At 42.3% G+C, this 20,081-nt stretch overlaps 1 protein-coding gene across 1 annotated transcript in view; it reads right to left on the bottom strand.

Annotated features, from left to right (window-relative positions):
• Positions 1 to 20,081, bottom strand: part of piezo1 (piezo type mechanosensitive ion channel component 1 (Er blood group)) — a 159,292-nt gene that overhangs the window by 62,835 nt on the left and 76,376 nt on the right. Inside the window, exons 19-26 of the mRNA XM_028467785.1 lie at positions 18,447 to 18,613; positions 18,173 to 18,349; positions 17,934 to 18,056; positions 14,633 to 14,833; positions 14,347 to 14,551; positions 14,036 to 14,140; positions 1,820 to 1,976; positions 1,387 to 1,630 (exon numbers count right to left, since the gene is read on the bottom strand). Of these exons, the coding sequence (XP_028323586.1) occupies positions 1,387 to 1,630; positions 1,820 to 1,976; positions 14,036 to 14,140; positions 14,347 to 14,551; positions 14,633 to 14,833; positions 17,934 to 18,056; positions 18,173 to 18,349; positions 18,447 to 18,613 (1,379 nt within the window). The remainder of the gene's footprint in view (positions 1 to 1,386; positions 1,631 to 1,819; positions 1,977 to 14,035; positions 14,141 to 14,346; positions 14,552 to 14,632; positions 14,834 to 17,933; positions 18,057 to 18,172; positions 18,350 to 18,446; positions 18,614 to 20,081) is intronic.

Here is a 20,081-nt window from a genome sequence, read left to right as displayed (position 1 = left end):
TCCGCTCTACGCACAGGATCTGGTCGGCGAGTGTGCGCTGTGCCTCACACACATCAGCTGACGGTGGGATGTACACACCAACCAGGATGGATGAAGTGAACTCACAGGAGAATAGAAGGGTTTGTTGTTGATAATAAAGGATTCCAGGTGAGGAGAGCAGTGCTGGAGGATCACTGTCACGTCGTTACACCAGTTACTGTTCACATAAAAGCAGATTCCTCCACCTTTCTTCTTCCCGGTGAGCTCCGCGTCTCGGTCCGCTCTGTGAAGTTGGAAGCCGGCCAACTGCAGCACAGAGTCCGGTACCGCTCCACACAGCCACGTTTCCGTGAAGCACAGAACAGAAGATGAGGAGAAGTCTCTGTTTCTACCCAACAGCAGCTGGAGTTCGTCCACTTTGTTACACAGTGAGCGCACGTTAGAGAGGAATATCCCCGGTAACGGTGTGCGTCGGCCGTGCTGGCGGAGGCGCACAAGCTCACCAGCTCTTTTTCCTCTCCTCTGGCGCTTCACTGCGTGAGCAAAGGTGAGCGAATCTTTGAGTAAAATGTCCAGTAAATCCACAGAGGAAGCGATGAAAGTGGGAAATAAATCTCTCGGGGTTGTTGCCCTGACATTCAAGAGCTCTTCTCTTGAATAAGAGCAGCCAGTTGCGGATTTTACAACAAAAACAAGACAAAAAAGTGCGGACCAACACACCACAGCAGCCATCCGCGGCGCCATCCTGTTGTATCCTGTATCTAATAATAATGATAATAACTATAATCATCTGTGGTTCTACAGGCTGGACATTAAACCATATATAACTAATATAATAATAATAATAATACACTACCAGTCCAAAGATTTAGAACACCAAACTTATTGTTTATTGTGTCATTGCACTCTGACATGAAAGAATAGAACAAATAAGCAATTATAGTATAAAAATAAATGATTGAATCCATGAACAATACTGTTCAGCTGGTGCTCATGAGGGTCTGGTACCACAGTGTGTTCTAACACTGCTTTAATGCAGGAACCAAAAAAGGTTGGAACACCTGTAGGAATGAGTAGCACCAGCTTTCAACCTTCATTGTTGCAGATTTAAAATGTTAACACACTTCATGTTCCCTGAAAAAGGCCTATTTGTATCATTCTGAAATGTACAGTATTTTTTAGTTTTGGGAAACCAAACCTTTTTTTTTTAAACCTCTGGTTGTTCAGTTCTAACCTTTGGACCATTTCAAGATATTCATTGGACTTCACGACTTGAATTATAATAAATAACTGGAAAAATGAGGGTGTTCTAAAACTTTTGACTGGTAGTGTATGTATGTATATATATATATACATATATATATATATATGTATATATATATATATATATATAATAGATGTTCTTACTGAGAGCAGGTTCTTGGAGATAATGACGGCCACGTTGTAGATGATGAGACAGTCCCACAGGGTGAGACGACTCCTGGAGGGTTTGACAAAGAGTTGTGTCCCAAACAGGAGGAAGAAGAAGCTGGAGAGCAGGTAGCCCAGTCCAAACACGGAGATCCTGGTGGCTCCAGTGATGAAGACCACGGCCAGAACCACCCAGAAGAAGTGACGGAACACCAGCACTTTGGACATGTCCAGATAACTCCTGCAACAGCAGCAGCACTTAGTGCAAATACCACAGCACACCTCACTGCTCCCCAACCAACAGCTACAGTTTTAATCATTTCATTTTAGGTTATTTACCTTAACTTTACCTTAACTTTACCTTACCCTAAACTTTCCTGCAGTTAATGAAGTGTGTGTGTGTGTGTGTGTGTGTGTGTGTGTGTGTTACCTGCAGTTGATAAAGTTGGGTACAGGGTTGAACATACGTCCTTCCATGGGTTCAGGATGGTCTGTGTTCTCTCCTGCTACAACCATCCACTCCTCTGTGTGTTCACACTCAAACACACGCCACTGCTGAGACGCACACATCAGCAGCACAAAGTCCGCTGGAACACACAACATCATCATCCATCATTCCATTTCCATTTCCATTTCCATTCCATTTTGGACCGCCGGTCCCCCAGGTATCCATCTCCACGTTACCTCGCCTCCTCTCTTCTTCCTCCTGCCTCATCACCACCTGGTGATAAACATTAAACAGTATGGGTGACGTGGAGCACCCCCCTCTCACCCTCTCACAGGCTACCAACTGTCACTCAAACCTTCCTTCTCTTTCACCCTTTACTCAGTCTCAAATCTCCACTTCATCAGTAAAATTCTCAAAAAAACAGTCGCCAGCCAACTTCACTCTCACCTATCCTCAAAACTCACTTATTCACAACAGCTGCTCTGTCTCTGTGTTTTAGCTTCATTTTTACTGTTGTTTTTATACTGTTGTAGCTTAAATTTTATTGTGGTTTTATACTATGTTGTTGTGGTTTTATCATGTACTGTGAAGTGACCTTGGGTGACCTGAAAGGAGCTGAATTTCAAATAAAATGTATTATTATTATTATTATTATTAGTCGCAGACACCTCCCCTTTATTCCATACCATAGAGTGCGTGAGAATTATCTAAAAAACAGGAAATAATTTGTGAAAATGAGAGAATCCCCGTCAAGATGTTTGGACATAGTGTGTGGTGTTCCACAGGGGTCGGTGTTGGGCCCTAAATTATTCATTATTTATATCAATGACATATGTAATATATCACAAATACTCAAATTCATTTTATTTGCTGATGACACAACTGTACTTGGTTCAGGTGAGAATTTACAGCAACTTTTACACACTATCACTTCAGAATTCCTCAAAATGAAATACTGGTTTGATAAAAACAAGCGATCAAGACAAATCACGATATTTGGCAACAGAAAAATGAATCACCAAGCATAGGTGCAGATAGAGGGGTAGACATAGAAAGAGTACATCAAATCAAATTCCTTGGGGTGACAATAAATAATAAAATTTGCTGGAAGTCTCACATTAAATACATCTGCACTAAAATATCGAGAAATATTTCTGTCATGGCTAAAGCAAAGCACTTCTTAGAAAACAATTCATTGTGTACTGTTCACTGGTCTAACCATACTTTAATTACTGCACAGAGATCTACTGTAATACATGTAAAAAATCACTAGAGTCACTATTCATACTGCAAAAAAGAGCCGTCACAATTATTCATAATGTTGGGTATCTGGAACACACCAAGATTTTATTTATGAAGTCTAAAATAATAAAATGTTATGATATTGTAGAATTCCAAACAGCACAATATCTACACAAAGCAAAGAATACTTTATTATCAAGTAGTTTACAGAAAATGTTTCATGAAAGAGATGAGTGTATGATTTAAGGGAAAAGTTAAATTTTAAGATTCATAGATGTCGAACATCAATGAAAAGATTCTGTGTAACAAATAATGGAGTAAAGCTATGGAACAGACTGAGTGGAGCTCAAACAATGTCTAACCATCAACCATTTTAAAATAAATATAAACAAATCATACACAGAGGAGGGAGCTTGAAGGTTTTTTTGAAGGTTGCTCTTGGGGTGGGGTTAGGTGGCTCTGAGTTATTATATTTATTTATTTATATATATGGCAGGACCGCGGTGGTGGTCCCTCTCTTTAAGAAGCGGGATCAGAGGAGTCAGGTGGGGCAGCCGAGGGTGATGGTCGCACACTAGGTGGCTCCCTGATACCCATACCTAAAATCGTTACTTTGAGAGACATGCTCTTCGAATAACTGCTATTTTATTGCTGTTCTTGCTGAGTGGGAGGCCCCGTTTGAGTTGCGGCTGTCGGAAATATGTCAAGTGCCAGTAAAGGAACCTTTTTCAAAGGGGCTACGACCACGAGGCTAACCACGAAGAAGCTAGCTAAATCTCATTCTGTTGAAGACGAAGCTAATGCTAACACAGCAGTGGCTGGGGAAGAGGACCAGGAAATGAGCGCTAACATGTTTGAAGAGATACGGAAAATGAATGCTACCCTACGGACTATGGCAGCGGATGTAGTCACTATTAAGCAGACGACTACCGAGCTGAAGGAATCCGTGGAGAGCATTGAGGTACGCATGGGTGAAGCCGAACAGCGTATATCGGACCTGGAGGATAGCCACGAGCGAGCTAAGACCAAGCTGGAGAGATGTGACGAGAGAGTGGCTGTACTGTGGTCACGGATTGAGGATATGGAAAACAGGAGTCGGAGGAATAATGTACGTTTGTTTGGTCTTAAGGAAGGAACCGAGGAGCCGGGGAAAATGGTTCAATATGTGGAGAAGATATTAGCGGACGCGCTTGGTCTCACTACTGACGGTGAATTTGAGATTGAACGCGCTCATCGTGTTCCCGTACCTGTTCCAGACCCCACTAAGCCTCCGAGAGCAGTGCTTGTACGCTTTTTACGTTCTTCTGCAAGAGAGAAGGTATTGAGGATGGCCAGGGAGAAGCGTGGCATTGATTGGGAGGGCAGCAAGCTTTCGGTCTTTGAGGATTTCACGAAGGAGTTGGCGGAAAAGCGGAAAGCGTTCAACCCAGTGAAGAAACGTCTTCGGGAGCTCCAGGTGAAGCACTGGGTGGTCTACTCTGCTACGTTAGTGTTTACCTGGGATGGTCAAAGGAAAGCCTTCACTGACGGGAGAGAGGCGGAAAGATTTTTGCAGCGGTCAACATAAACTGTGGGAATAAAGAAGAGCATGTCCTTCTTACAATGTAAGGTCAGCAATTGATGGGTTGGGGGGAGTTTGTCTGGGGTGTGGGGCCGTCGGTCGCACGGGTGAGTGTCTCACGGACCAAGTAAATTAGGGTAACCCAGACTATTTAATGTTCGGGATGGGGAGGTTGGGGACTAGTGGAGCTGGTCAGCGGTGTTCTGCGTTGATGAGCGGGGGAGTGTGTTTGTGTTGTAAATGTTCAAGTTTCAGACAGCAGTCATTAGTATATGGGCCAAGGTTTTGTATTGTGTATTCTGATGTATATATTGTCTATACAATTGTGATTTACGTGCTTGATATTTCCCTTAATGTGATATAATGTCCAAGTATATTACAGTAACATCGTGGAACATAAAGGGGTGTGGAGATCCAATTAAAAGGAGGAAGGTACTGTCATATTTGAAAACAAAGAACACAGATATAGCATACATCCAGGAATCTCATGTTGCAGGGGATGAAGAAGCCCAAAAATTTAAAAGAGATTGGGTTGGGACTGTATTACATAGCTCATATTCCAGTAAGAGAAACGGCGTCATGATTCTCATAAATAAAAATTTAAGCTTTGTATTTTTGAAGAAATATAATGATAAGGAGGGTAGAATCATCTGTGCAGAAGCACTTATCAATGGAGTAAGAACTATCTTGTGTAATGTATATGCTCCTAATAAAGGGGACCCACATTTTTTTCATTTACTTAATAGTGTAATAGGTAACAAAGAGGGACACGTTATTTTGGGGGGAGATTTCAATCAAGTGATGGATGGAATGATTGATAAAAGTAAACCAAGGGGCCTGTCTTCACCTAGGGATAGAGAGGCAATACACGTGCTGGCAGAGGACATCAGTTTAGTGGACATATGGAGGCTGGTTAATCATGGTGAAAGGGAGTACACATTTTACTCCACTTGTCATAAAACATATTCAAGGATAGATTTATTTTTGATAACCAAAACTTTAATTGACTCGGTAGTGGGGTGTGAAATAGGGACAATAGTTATTAGTGACCATTCAACAGTTGAATTACATATTAACTTAAATGTTGATAGTTTAAAGAGGGGGCGTTGGAGGCTTAATACTACGTTGTTACAAAATGAATCGTTTTGTCAGGAGATTTCAGATGATCTCAAAATGTTTTTTGAGATTAACATGGGCTCAACAAATAAGGTGGCGTCAGTTTGGGAAGCATCCAAAGCATATATACGGGGGAAATTAATTGCACATGCCTCAAAGGTGAAAAAAGATAACCGGGAAAAGGAAAATAAATTGGAGAAGGAAATACATAAATTAGAGAAGGACCTGGCAAAAGCATTTTCAAAGGAAAAGTATCAAACTATCTGTAAAATGAAATATCAATTACATGATATCTATAACAAGAAAGCCGAGTATGCATTATTCAGATTAAGGACTAAATTCTATGAGGGAGGGGAAAAAAATGGGAAGTTATTGGCTAGACAACTAAAACAGCAGGATAATCTTAGCAATATATCAATGATAAAAAAGGCAGACCATGTGATAACCTCATCAAAAGAAATTAATCAGGTTTTTAAGGTATTTTATCAGGATTTATACACATCTTCTGGTCTTGTCAGTGATAAGAAAATGGACATGTTCTTTTCAAACCTAGAATTACCGACACTTACTGTTAGTCAAAAAGAGCAATTGGATACACCTATTACAGATAAGAGCTAGTGTTGTGTTCAACACCACACTATCCGAGACCAAGACTTGCCCGAGACCAGAATGCACCGAGACCAAGACAAGACCAAGACTTTAGGGAGCCGAGACCGAGTCAAGACCAAGACCGAGACAAGTCGAGACCAAGACCAAGACCATAAACATTTTTTTTTCAATTTAAAAAAATATATAAATAAATAAAATTATGGCAAGGTTCATCAGTTAAATAACATCTCTCTTTAATTTTAGTTTATTTTAAATACATTTGACGGACAAAAAAGGTGCCTGGAAAAAATTAACTAAAATATTAAAACTACTACTGATAAATTCACAATTATTCTACATATTTGAAAACAATATTTTTATGTCAGCTGAATGTACAGCAAGTGTTTAAAAGTATTTCTACCAAGAAATAATGATTCTTGATTCTGATTCTTTCAGTTGTTCAGGTTTAACAGGTCACAGATTAAATAAGATCATTATTTAGTTTGAAAAAAGCCTTTAACAGGTTATTTTTATTAATTCACTTAGTTGATATAGTTTAATTTAGTTACTGTAATATAACTAGAATATTTAATTAACAAAGGTTTCCAACTGTAACTGTAAAAGTGAAACTTTCTGAAATAAAACTACAAACAAGTTGTCATCAGTGTAAAAAACATAGATCTACAGGTAGATGTGAAACTAAATAAAACAAACCCTGGAACAGTCATGTGACAAATTAATCAATAGTTATTGTTGAGAATTATTATTATTATTCTGATACAGTGGAAACAGAAACTATAAAAAATAATTATATTGTGAACCTGTTTATATTGTAGGGAACATATTATATACATACATGTAATTAGAGTCTAAAGACACAAAAAAAAACACCACTTTAAAAATAAAATATCAGACCTCTTTACAGTTTACTGTGGTGATGACGCGCTGGTGACGACATAAACCAAGATGGCGGCGGCCTGGACTACAGCTGATATTATGTAATAAAGCCTTAAAAGACATGGATATAATGAAAAGAGTGAATGGACAGAGACATAAACATGTAGACTTTAACACAGACACACACAGTCTTATTAAACACACACAGTCTTATTAAACACACACTGACTTATTAAACACACACACACAGACTTATTAAACACACACAGACTTATTAAACACACACAGACTTATTAAACACACACAGACTTATTAAACACACACAGACTTATTAAACACACACAGACTTATTAAACACACACAGACCTCAGTAAACACAGTAAACGGAACAGGCTTCACCGGTCGGCTGGCACTAGGACCCAGAAGCAGAGTAAGTGCGTCCCCTATCCAGCATTCACAGGCTGTAATATCATCAGTTTATCATTTTACCAGTTATTAAAGCTACTGTCTTTACCAGGGAGATAATATTTATTACTGGTGATTGTTTTACAGAGTTTTACTGGGATTTTTTACCAGTGATTAGTTCATATCTCTCTTGCTCTCCACGGTCCAAACTGACACCGTAGCCACACACGTATGAGTGTCACACACGTCACTCAGTCACATTAAGGAAGGTTGTGGTCATTATAACAGGGTGGATTAAATAATGAATAAAGGATTGTTTTATCCAGTTCTTCTCCTTGTTATTATCACATTATAAAAAAGTTTAAAAATAGCAGGAATTAGTGCTGGTCTCCAACGGTCTTGACGGAAAATCCCGAGTCCGGGACAAGACCGAGTCAAAATGCTTCAGAGTCCGAGACGAGACCAAGACCTTTAAAATTTGGTCTCGAGACCAAGACTGGTCTTGACCACCACAACACTAATAAGAGCGGCTATTTTAGCTATGAAAAATGGAAAATCGCCAGGCCTTGACGGCTTTCCAATCGAATATTATAAAAAATACATTGACATTTTGAGCCCAATATTGCTTAAAGTTTATGTAGAGGCTTACGAATCAGGATCTTTACCGGGTTCTTTTAATGAGGCACTGATATCCTTGATTCCTAAAAAGGATAGAGACTTATCTGATCCAGTAGATTATAGACCTGTTAGTCTTTTGGGGGTTGACTGTAAGATTTTAACAAAAATTTTGGCCTTGCGTTTAGAAAAGGTGCTGCCTTCTGTCATTAATGGGGACCAGGTTGGCTTCATTAAGGGTAGATGTTCGGGAGACAACATGAGGAGACTTATTCATATCATGCACAAAAGTAGGGTTTATTTGGAACCGGTGGCGGCCTTCTCCCTGGATGCGGAGAAGGCTTTCGACCGGGTGGAATGGGGTTTTCTTATGACGGTCCTTAGTAGGTTTGGTTTTGGGTCAGAGTTTATTAATTGGGTGAAGACTATTTATTCAAGTCCAAAAGCAGCTGTTTTAACAAACGGTCTGGTATCAGATTTTGTTCATTTATCCAGGGGAATGAGGCAAGGATGTAGTCTGTCTCCACTGCTTTTCACCATTTTTTTGGAACCCCAAGCTCAGAAAATTCAGTTAGAGACAAAAATTAAAGGTGTAAGAACTGGTGGGAGAGAACAGAAATTGTTTCTTTATGCGGTTTTAACAGACCCGTCACATTCTCTGCCAGCTTTACTTGAATGTGTTGACTCTTATTCCAGGCTGTCGGGCTACAAGATAAATTGGAGCAAATTGGAGGCTATGCCACTTAATGCACTATGTTATTCTAAATATATCACAGCCTTCAACTTAAAATTTTTACAATCAGGTATGAAATATTTAGGAATATTATTAAACCCGAACCTAGAAGAAATAATGCAAACGAATATGAAACCCCTCCTCCTGAAAATTAAAACTAATTTGGATAAATGGGAAAAATTAAAGCTTACTCTGCAGGGGAAAATTAATGTGATTAAAATGGTGATTGCACCGCAGTTCAATTATGTTTCCATGATGTTACCGGTGAAATTTCCAGCCGATATATTTGTTCAATATGAAAAAATGGTCAAAGATTTTTTATGGGACCGGAAAAGACCAAGGATAAATATAAAGAAAATGTGGTCCTCAAGAGAACTTGGAGGTATGGCTCTTCCTAATGTAAAGCTCTACAACTTTGCATTTGAAATGTCTAGAGTCGTGAAACACTGGACGAAAGCAGAACCACAGCCAAGTTGGATGAAGATTGAGGAAGAGTTGGTGGACCCTTTTAAAGTGCTGGATGTCTTATCCCAAACAACTGATGCCAATGGCGTGGACATACAAGGCAATCCGGTTCTTATATACTCATACATGTTTGGAAAGAGGTGCACACTTTGTGTGACATATCTCACTTGAGACAACCTTATGCTTCATTGTGGCATAATTCAATTTTACGGATCGGTAAGAGAACTGTTTATTGGAGGGAATGGTGTGAGAAGGGAATTCACACAGTTGGTGATCTTTATGAGGATGGAGTGATTATGCCCTTTGATGCAATCACTGAAAAGTTTGGCCTGGAACGGAAGGGAAATTTTTGGAAATATCTACAGTTGAGAAATTGTATTATGAAAGGGAAGTGTACACAGGAAACAAATCCAGTTGTGGGTTTTTGTAATCTACCTGATGGAGCCCATAGGGCGGCTTTATTTTATAAATTGTTTAATAACTTAAGAAAGAGTATATGTGAAAACTTGAGGCTTATTTGGCAGAGAGATTTGGGCTGTGATATTGATAAAGAAATATGGGACAAAATAATTTTACATTCAGGTAAATATACTAGAGAGGCCAGAGGGAAATTCGCTCAGTATAAATTAATACATAGATGGTATTTCACTCCTTCTAAACTTAAAAGAATGGGGCTTATAGCAAATGATAAATGCTGGAAATGCCAGTTGGTCACCGGGACATTTATGCATGCACTGTGGGAATGTCACAAAGTGTTTCCATTCTGGGAAAAAGTGTTGGATTGTATAGGGAGGTGGATTGGTAAGAGAATACCCAGGTCACCAAGATTATGTATACTAGGTGATCAATCAGTTATGCCAGGCATAACCAAATGTGAATACATGGTTTTAAAAGGGGGAACTTTGGCTGCAGCCAGGGTTATTCTTGGTGTCTGGAAAGACCCTGTTTGCCCAGATTTTGACAGGTGGATGGATAACATTCTGAAAATTGTTTCATATGAAAAATTATTGGCAAAGTTAAATGACGACTCAGATGTTTTTGCTAAATCTTGGGGAAAGATATTTGACTAAGTGTTATTGTACACACTTTCATACACTTACAGAACCTATGTATAGATCTTATTATTTGTTTCAGTTGTGATTCCTTGGACCCAAGAAATAATGGTAATTGTCTTTTACTACTGCTGTCTGACTGTTCGATGTTAGTGCTGTTGAAAAAGTTGTAAAGCAAAATAAAAATTTTCATTACAAAAAAAAAAAAGAAGGGGGATCAGAGGGTGTGCTCCAACTCCAGAGGGATCACACTCCAGGTCTACTCCAGGGTGCTGGAGAGGAGGATCTGGCCGATAGTCGTACCTCAGATTCAGGAGGAACAATGCGGTTTTCGTCCCCGTCGCGGCGCACTGGACCAGCTCTACACCCTTCATCGGGTGCTCGAGGGTTCGTGGGATTCACCCAACCAGTCCACATGTGCTTTGTGGATCTGGAGAAGGCGTTCGATCGTGTCCCTCGTGTTGCCCTGTGGGGGGTGCTCCGGGAGTATGGGGTCCGGGGCCCTTTGCAAAGGACTGTCTGTTCCCTGTATGACCGCAGCAGGAGCCTGGTTCACATTGCCGGCAGTAAGTCAGACCTGTTTCCAGTGCATGTTGGTCTCCACCAGGGCTGCCCTTTGTCACCGGTTCTGTTCATTACTTTTATGGACAGAATTTCTATGTGCAGCCAGAGACCGGAGGGGGTCCGATTTGGGAACCTCAGGATTTCATCTCTGCTGTTGGAAGATGATGATGTTCTGTTGGCTTCAACAAATCAGGACCTTCAGTGTGCACTGGGGCGGTTTGCAGCCGAGTATGAAGCAGCCAAGATGAGGATCAGCACCTCCAAATCTGAGGCCATGGTTCTCCACCAGAAAAAGGTGGTTTCCCCTCTCTGGGTCGGTGGAGAGTCCTTACCTCAAGTGGAGGAGTTCAAGTGTCTCGGGGTCTTGTTCCCGAGTGAGGGTCGGATGGAGCGTGAGATCGATAGACGGATCGGTGCGGCGTCAGCAGTGATGCGGTCGCTGTTTCGGACTGTTGTGGTGAAGAGGGAGCTGAGTCGGGGGAAAAGCTCTCAATTCACCGATCGATCTACGTTCCTACCCTCACCTATGGTCATGAGATTTGGATAATGACCGAAAGGACAAGATCGTGGATACAGGCGGCTGAAATGAGTTTCCTTCACAGGATGGCTGGGCGCACCCTTCGAGATACGGTGAGAAGCTCAGTCACCCGGGAGGAGCTCGAAGTAGAGTCGCTGCTCCTTCACATCGAAAGGAGCCAGCTGAGGTGGCTCGGGCATCTGTTTCGGATGCTTCCTGGTCGCCTCCCTCGGAGGGTGTTTCAGGCATGTCCTATTGGGAAGAGGCTTCATGGAATGCCCAGGACACACTGGAGGGACCATGTCTCTGAGCTGGCCTGGTGTCGCCTCGGGGTCCCCCCAGAACGGCTGGAGGAGGAGTGCGTGGATCGGGAGGTCTGGGCATCTCTGCTGAGACTGTTGCCTCCGCGACCCAGCCCCGGATAAAAGCGGAAGAAAATGGATGGATGGATATATATATATATATATGTACTTATGTACCTATTTCTTAAATTTCATTTGGTTTTTATTTCTATGAATATCTGATATACTGTGGACACTGATATATTAATTTATAAAACCAGGTATAATTATCATTATATTAGCGTACATTGATGTGTAAATGTGTTACTATATTACCACATTGATAATCATATAGAGTTGTACATAGGAAATTAAGGTGTATACATATATAATAGAGATTAGGGTTAAATAAGTTTTTATACTTCTTCTTACTCCTTTTTGAGCATGTTAATGATAATGATTGATATATATATATATATATATATATATATATATATATATATTTATTATAGATTTATTTATACTTTTTTTGTTGTGTTGATTTCATTGTCTCATGTTCAAAAACAAATAAAGATAAAAAGATAAATAAACTACCTTTCCAAGAACTTCCACAGACCAGACTCTCAGATACACTTTTCTTTACCTAACAACTGGTCATTCATCAACATTCATCCCTCCATCCATGTCTTGTGATCCTCCACATCCTCCTACATTCTACCATTATTTGCACCACATCCACCATCAACCTACCCTTTCTGAACCCCACTTGCTCCTCATCCAACAAACCCAGATGCTCCGCCCACCATGCCACCCTCTTCACTATCACTTTAGCTAAAATCCTGCTTCCCATACTCAACAGACACACCCTATAGTTGTTCCTATCATTCCTGTCTCCTTTCTTAAACAAACATCAACCCCACATTCAAACCCCACTTCCTGCTCTTTCAACATCTCCATCTCCTCTCATTCACCCTCACAGTCATCACTTTCTGTTTGTGGTCCAACAACATCTACTCTTCATCCGTTCTCATATTTCACACCATCCAGTGTCTGTCTGTCCTTCTCATAATAAAAGCATCAACTCATACCACCTTCATACATCACATTGAACCACGTCCCTCTCCTCTAACGCCTCATGTAACTCTTCATATTCACTAAGTCATGTTCTCCACACCAGTCTATCAAATCTCTTCATTTCTTCTACCTATCCCATACCTCCCATTCACTCCTTCTCTCTCGTACCTTCTTCTAACATTTACATTAAAATCACCTCCAATTAAAAGCTCCATTACCCTTCTGTACCTCTCTATACTATCCACATCTATACCCCACACAGGATGATATACCACAACCAACCTCAAACCTCCAAACACAACCACAGTCACTCTCTCCTCATCCTCTCACAACCACAGCACACCTTCATCATCTGCACTTATCTCACTCAGCAACACAATCTCCCACCCTTTCATCACAATCTTCTCCATCACCCTCCTCAACCTTCTCCTGTTCTGTTCCCTCAGAGACAAACGCTGCACATGTTACAATCTCTCTTCTTTCCTCTGATCACCTTCTCTAACTCCCTCAGTCACAACCCTCTCACCCATCCTTTGACTCCTCCCCTCATGTCTTCTCTACCTCCTCTCTCTCCACCTTTCCTCTCCAACACCTCTACTACCTCTCCAGTTCCTCGGCCCGGGGTGGGGATGGATGGTCCGAAGACCAACCCTCCTCAGGGCAGGTGCCTGCCTTGCCACAAAGTTCACCACCAAAGTCCCACCAGTGCAGACCCCCAGGAGGGCCTCGCCTTGAAAGGTTTTTAAAGAGGGGGGTTAGTCGGCTGTTTCCTTTCCCCTCTGTTGTGGGCGGGGGGTTGCTGGACATCTCCAATCACAGTTTGACTCCACATTGCCCCCCACCCCCTGGTGGGTCATTTGTTGCACCAAGGCTGCAAGCTGCCTGGGTGAGTCCCCCTTGTGCCTGTCACCATCACCATCATCATCACCACCATCATCATCATCATCATCATCATCACCATCATCATCACCACCATCATCATCATCATCATCATCATCATCATCATCATCATCATCATCATCTTCATCTTCATCTTCACTCCAATCAAATGTTCACACACAGGTGATCAATGAGTAAATGAAACTGACCAATCAGGTGTCTGGACTGTGGCTCAGTGTAGAAGTCTGGGAGATGGATCCATTTAATGAGAGCTGAGTTCATCAACACTGGACTGTTCCACCTCCACGGGTACTCTAACACACACACACACACACACACACACACACACACACACACACACACACACACACACACACACACACACACACACACACACACACACACACACACACACACACACACACACACACACACACACACACACACACACACACACACACAGTTAGCCAATGAACCACAGTAAGGTGAGGTTGACCCCAGAAGCGTGTGGTGACCTCACCGATGCAGAGGGCGGGGGGCATCCCCACACACAGCACATACTGGTAGATCATGAAGATGGACAGGAAGAGACAATACTTGGGCCAGATCTTTGCGATGGCTTCCCTCCTCCTCCTGATTAAAATGGCCACCAACCAGCAGCTATGGACCACCACCAGGAAGTTCATCCGCTGGCCAATCACATTCACCGTCATCAGGAAGCAAATCTTAGGGGACAGGAAGTGGAAATGCTAATCAAACAGGAGGAGGAGGGTATCTGAACAGGTCCCTCCTCCCTGGGACGGTACCTCCAGTCCAAACTTGTAGAAGGTGTAGTTGAGCAGGTACTTGAAGCAGGGGCCGAGGCCCTGGTCCAAGGTGTCTCTGGTAGCACCAGGAAATAGAGCAGGGATGAGAGGTGGAGAGCGCTGGAGCTGACGATAATGGAAGGTCTGATGACGATAGACGGACGCTTCAAACACCAGCAGCATCAGAACCAGCAGGTGGTTCTAAACAGGACAAGAGGGTTTCACCTCCAAACCTCTTCATTTCATAAAAAATACATCTTTTACCTTTATTTTGTCTTTAAAGAGTTGTAGTGAAAAATTATTTAACATATTCTAATGTGGGGGGGGGGTTATAACAATGCTCAAACCTCAGGGTTTAGTTCCTGTTTGATGTCAGTGTGTGTGTGTGGTGACCTGTCAATGTGTGTGTGTGTGTGTGTGGTGACCTGTCAATGTGTGTGTGTGTGTGTGGTGACCTGTCAGTGTGTGTGTGTGTGTGTGTGGTGACCTGTCAATGTGTGTGTGTGTGTGTGGTGACCTGTCAGTGTGTGTGTGTGTGTGGTGACCTGTCAATGTGTGTGTGTGTGTGTGTGGTGACCTGTCAATGTGTGTGTGTGTGTGTGGTGACCTGTCAGTGTGTGTGTGTGTGTGTGTGGTGACCTGTCAATGTGTGTGTGTGTGTGTGTGGTGACCTGTCAATGTGTGTGTGTGTGTGTGTGGTGACCTGTCAATGTGTGTGTGTGTGTGTGTGTGGTGACCTGTCAATGTGTGTGTGTGTGTGTGTGTGGTGACCTGTCAGTGTGTGTGTGTGTGTGTGGTGACCTGTCAGTGTGTGTGTGTGGTGACCTGTCAGTGTGTGTGTGTGGTGACCTGTCAGTGTGTGTGTGTGGTGACCTGTCAGTGTGTGTGTGTGTGTGGTGACCTGTCAGTGTGTGTGTGTGTGGTGACCTGTCAGTGTGTGTGTGTGGTGACCTGTCAGTGTGTGTGTGTGTGTGTGTGTGGTGACCTGTCAGTGTGTGTGTGTGTGTGTGTGTGTGGTGACCTGTCAGTGTGTGTGTGTGTGTGTGTGTGGTGACCTGTCAGTGTGTGTGTGTGTGGTGACCTGTCAGTGTGTGTGTGTGTGGTGACCTGTCAGTGTGTGTGTGTGTGGTGACCTGTCAGTGTGTGTGTGTGTGGTGACCTGTCAGTGTGTGTGTGTGGTGACCTGTCAGTGTGTGTGTGTGTGTGTGTGTGTGGTGACCTGTCAGTGTGTGTGTGTGTGTGTGTGGTGACCTGTCAGTGTGTGTGTGTGTGTGTGTGTGGTGACCTGTCAGTGTGTGTGTGTGTGGTGACCTGTCAGTGTGTGTGTGTGTGTGGTGATCTGTCAGTGTGTGTGTGTGTGGTGACCTGTCAGTGTGTGTGTGTGGTGACCTGTCAGTGTGTGTGTGTGTGGTGACCTGTCAGTGTGTGTGTGTGTGGTGACCTGTCAGTGTGTGTGTGTGGTGACCTGTCAGTGTGTGTGTGTTTTTCTCTTAAAAAATTGGATAGATCTATTCCATCTCTTCTAAACCTTATCAAGGCGTTTGGAAAAATCTCAGACTATAAAATCAATAATCCATAATGCTTCTTAGGAGGAGAGGACCAACCCTCCTATCCCTGCTCATCATTTTAGAACAGTTTACTTACCCAGCTATCAAATCACCCCTACATTAGAAAACATGGTTGAAGTTAATTATAACCTAGTGATTACATCTATTTCTAAAACATTTAAAAGATGGTCAAGCCTTCATGTCTCTCTCATTGGTAAAATCAATATACTCAAAATAAACATACTTCCTAAGCTATTATACTTATTTCAAAATATTCCTTTACCATCTCCACCAAATTTTTTCCCCAGAATGAAAAATCTATTCAGTAACTTCTTATGGATCAATAAGCGTCCCACGGAGGGGTACAGTGTCCTAATATACAGTGGTATATATATACTGGGTGCTTCAGCTGAAGATGTTTGACTTTAACACAGATGATCTCTTCCATAGAGGGTTATTGAGTCAAACTCCTTAAAGCTCCCATTCTTCACTTATTTCTATTCAGATGAACCTAAAAAACTTAAAAAGTTATCCACTAACCCTATAGTCCATAATATGATAAGAAGTTAGGAAATATCAAAAAGATTCTTCCTCTTTTTCCTGTTTCAGTTCAGGAAAAAAGATGTAGGTTTTAAACTGTGGGCAGATAGAGGATAAAACAAATACAGGATATCTATGGTATTAATATATGGTATTAATATATTTTAACATTCAAAGAGCTGATAAGAAAATACAATATCCTTCACAAACATTTTTCTAAATATCTCCAGCTAAGGCATTTTTTGAGAGCAAATTAAGAACAATAAATTTTTAAACATTAGTTTTTTACAAGCTAAGAGGACAATAGCTCTAACATGTAACGTGGTTTAGGGAATTTTGCCTTTGGAAAACATTTCCTACATCCTTAAGAACAAACAGGAGACATTTCAAAAAGTGTGGGTGTTGTGACTTATTTACAGGTCTATATGTTTAACATTGACTGTTAATAACCACATAATTATAAAGGTGTTTTCACGTTATAAGGTACAGTAAAAATGTATTAAGTGACATTTGTTTTATTTTGAAGAGACGGAAGTCTTTTATTTTGAAGGGTGGAAACAGGATGTGTTGTTGCTGGCGCCATCTTAAGAGAAGAAAAAAAGAGGTGAACCGTCATAGTTTGACTCCAGCTGCTGTTTTTGTTCAATAAACCTGAACAACAAAGTTCAAAGCACTATCTGAGCTTCTGTCATGATTATGGAAGCTGTATCTACGTAATAGTGGCTCCATTTATCCATTACATTAAAAACAAACACTCATCTGTTGAACGAACGTGGAGTAGAATAAGAACACCTTCTGATAAACTCCTCCCCCATTCCTGGATCACTGGATGTTACTACATAGAAACTTGTTTGGACTCATGATCTCATCTTTACAGTAGTTCTGTTAACCACCATGTTCTGTTTCACTGTTTTGTTGTTTATTTTTTGGTCCCATATTGTCTGCACAGTTATAATGATCATATTTGCATAAAGGGGAAAAAAAACCTAATGTAGGGTTTTAATGTTTTTGTTTCATTGAAAAGTCTCCATTAAACACATTGTTTTACTTGAATCTTTGTTGGACTTGTGTTTGTTTGTTTGTTTGTTTGTTTTTATACTTGGAAAATTCAATAAAGATATTGTTTAAAAAAAGAAAACAGCTCTGCTCATTTCCTCCTCCTGCTTTCATTCATATTTCAGCTCAAAGCATCGTACACGTGTGTGAAACCTCACCTTGCTGTATCCCAGTGCAGTGGAGTCTTTCCTGATCCCAAACCAGTTGGCTGGATCCACAGGCTGGTACAGGGTGGAGTTGTTCACCTCCTCAGGTAGAAAGTTGGTTTCATTTGGAAACGGCTGGAAATAAACACACGTTGGATAAAAGCAGAAACATCTGAGTGTGTGAGAGCCACAGCTAACGATGCTACGTCACACACACACACACACACACACTAGAACCATGTGAGTCTCACCTTGGTGCAGTTCTGGGAGTAATCATCAGGGTTGACCACACTGAGCTGGTACAACATCTTACACACGATGATGACACACACCCACACTGTGGACAGACATGAAGCCATGTGTCTAAATCGACCATAAGGCATGGCCAGGGACCACAGCACAACCAGAACCAGGTTCATCACAGACGCCTGCAGACACACACACACACAGAGGGAGGGCAGTCCACAACCTGTAACCGCCCCTCAGAACCATCTCAGACCAAACATTGACGTGTTGTTGCTTTACCTCATCAACAGCCACCCACACAGAGAAGAAGGCCACCATCTTCACAATATGAAGCTCCAAAAGCCTCCAGAGAAAGACCTGAACTGTAGTGAGAATATCTGAGAACCTTCGAGAAAGATCCAGCAACCGGTCCATGACCAGCCCCCATTTACTGGTAGCTCCTCCCCCTGAAGAGGGAGAGACACATGAGAAGAGGACAGAAGTGGAGCTGGAACTCCTGAATGTCTAACGGACACGTCCAGCTTCTGATCTACGTTACATCACGTCCTCAAACAGTAACTTATCAATAGTGACTGAAACAGGAAGTTGTGATGACGTGATCAAACACAGTGGTCAGTGCGTGCGTGTCTGTAAACAGACCGATGTGTCCTGGACTCACAGAGCATCTGTATTTATTACATCTGAGTTTCTGCTAAAACAAATATATTTTCCAACGGTTTCGCCGTCATCCACACGAAAACGCAGGATAAGGTCATTAAAAATGGAGCTTTTAGAAAACTCTACAATGTGAAGACTTGTGAAAACTCCAGTTTTGCGTTTGAGTGGAGACATGAATAACCCGAGTTTTAAGTTTCCAAACGTCACAGGGACTGTGTTGGCGGCATTGGTGTGGGGTAGCAGTGCCCGGTTGGGGGTGCTTGAGTACGTCTGCTTGTTGGTCTGTGGCTGGCGGGCTGGTCCTGCTTGGGCGGTTGATGGTGTCCTCTCTTGTCGGGGGGGCCGGGTCCACCTCCCCGTCGACAGTGTTGTATCATGGGGCAGTGAAAGCCTGGGCTGGTCCTGGTGCGGGCATTGGTTTCTCTGCTGCGCGGTCGCTCCCTGTTGCGGTGGAGTGGGCAGCTCAGGGTTGGCTTGTGGCAAGGGCCGCCCCCTGGACTGTTGGGGGGTGTGGCTTGTGCCACGCTGTGCCTGGGGAGTGGGGGGTGCCGCTGTGGTCCGTGGGGCCGTCTGTGCCATCTTTCCTCTCCGGTGGCCCGCTGTATGGACGGATACCAGACAGGCCTCCTACATGGTCCAGGTCTCAAACATTGTTAGGCAGGTGTGCAAAGCTATAACGGTGCACTTGGGACCCCGATACAAGCTGGCAACAACAAGGATGGTGGATATACGTTTATAAAAGCAAAAAAGGTCTGTGTGTGTGTGCGTGCGTCAAATATCTCCCTGACGCGGTGTGAGTTCCACCTGAACTTCAAATACCCCAAGTGCATGTATCAGTTATTTTGGAGTAATTTGGTGTTGCAAAACGGTCAAAACGTTAATTTTAAGATTACGGCTCCCTCGATAAGAGCGCGGTATTGAGCGCGCTACTTCCGGTTCCGGGTTCATGACGTCACCGTGTCGCAGTTTGTGTTTGGGTTAAGAATAAAAAAAAAAGGTCAATATTAAAAAGTTTTTGTACCGCTAAAAGTCATTTAAGTTTATATTCCATGGTTATTTAATATTATTCCCGTGATTCCAAACTTCCTTTAAATCATGGGTCACGGACTTCACTTCCTCCTTCGTCTCATGACTGTAGGCGGCGGCTGTGCTGACGGTCATTAGCCGACCTTATCACAAACATTCTGCTTCTTCAGACAGAGGAATGTAACGTTTTTGTGAGTGGATGGGTCCACAACACAGCTCTACTATGATTAT

The sequence above is a fragment of the Gouania willdenowi genome, chromosome 15 (assembly GCF_900634775.1).
Source record: "Gouania willdenowi chromosome 15, fGouWil2.1, whole genome shotgun sequence".
NCBI classification, from domain to species: Eukaryota; Metazoa; Chordata; class Actinopteri; order Blenniiformes; family Gobiesocidae; genus Gouania; species Gouania willdenowi.
The sequence above is the reverse complement of the archived record's forward strand: the minus strand, read 5'-3'. Positions and strand labels throughout refer to the sequence as shown.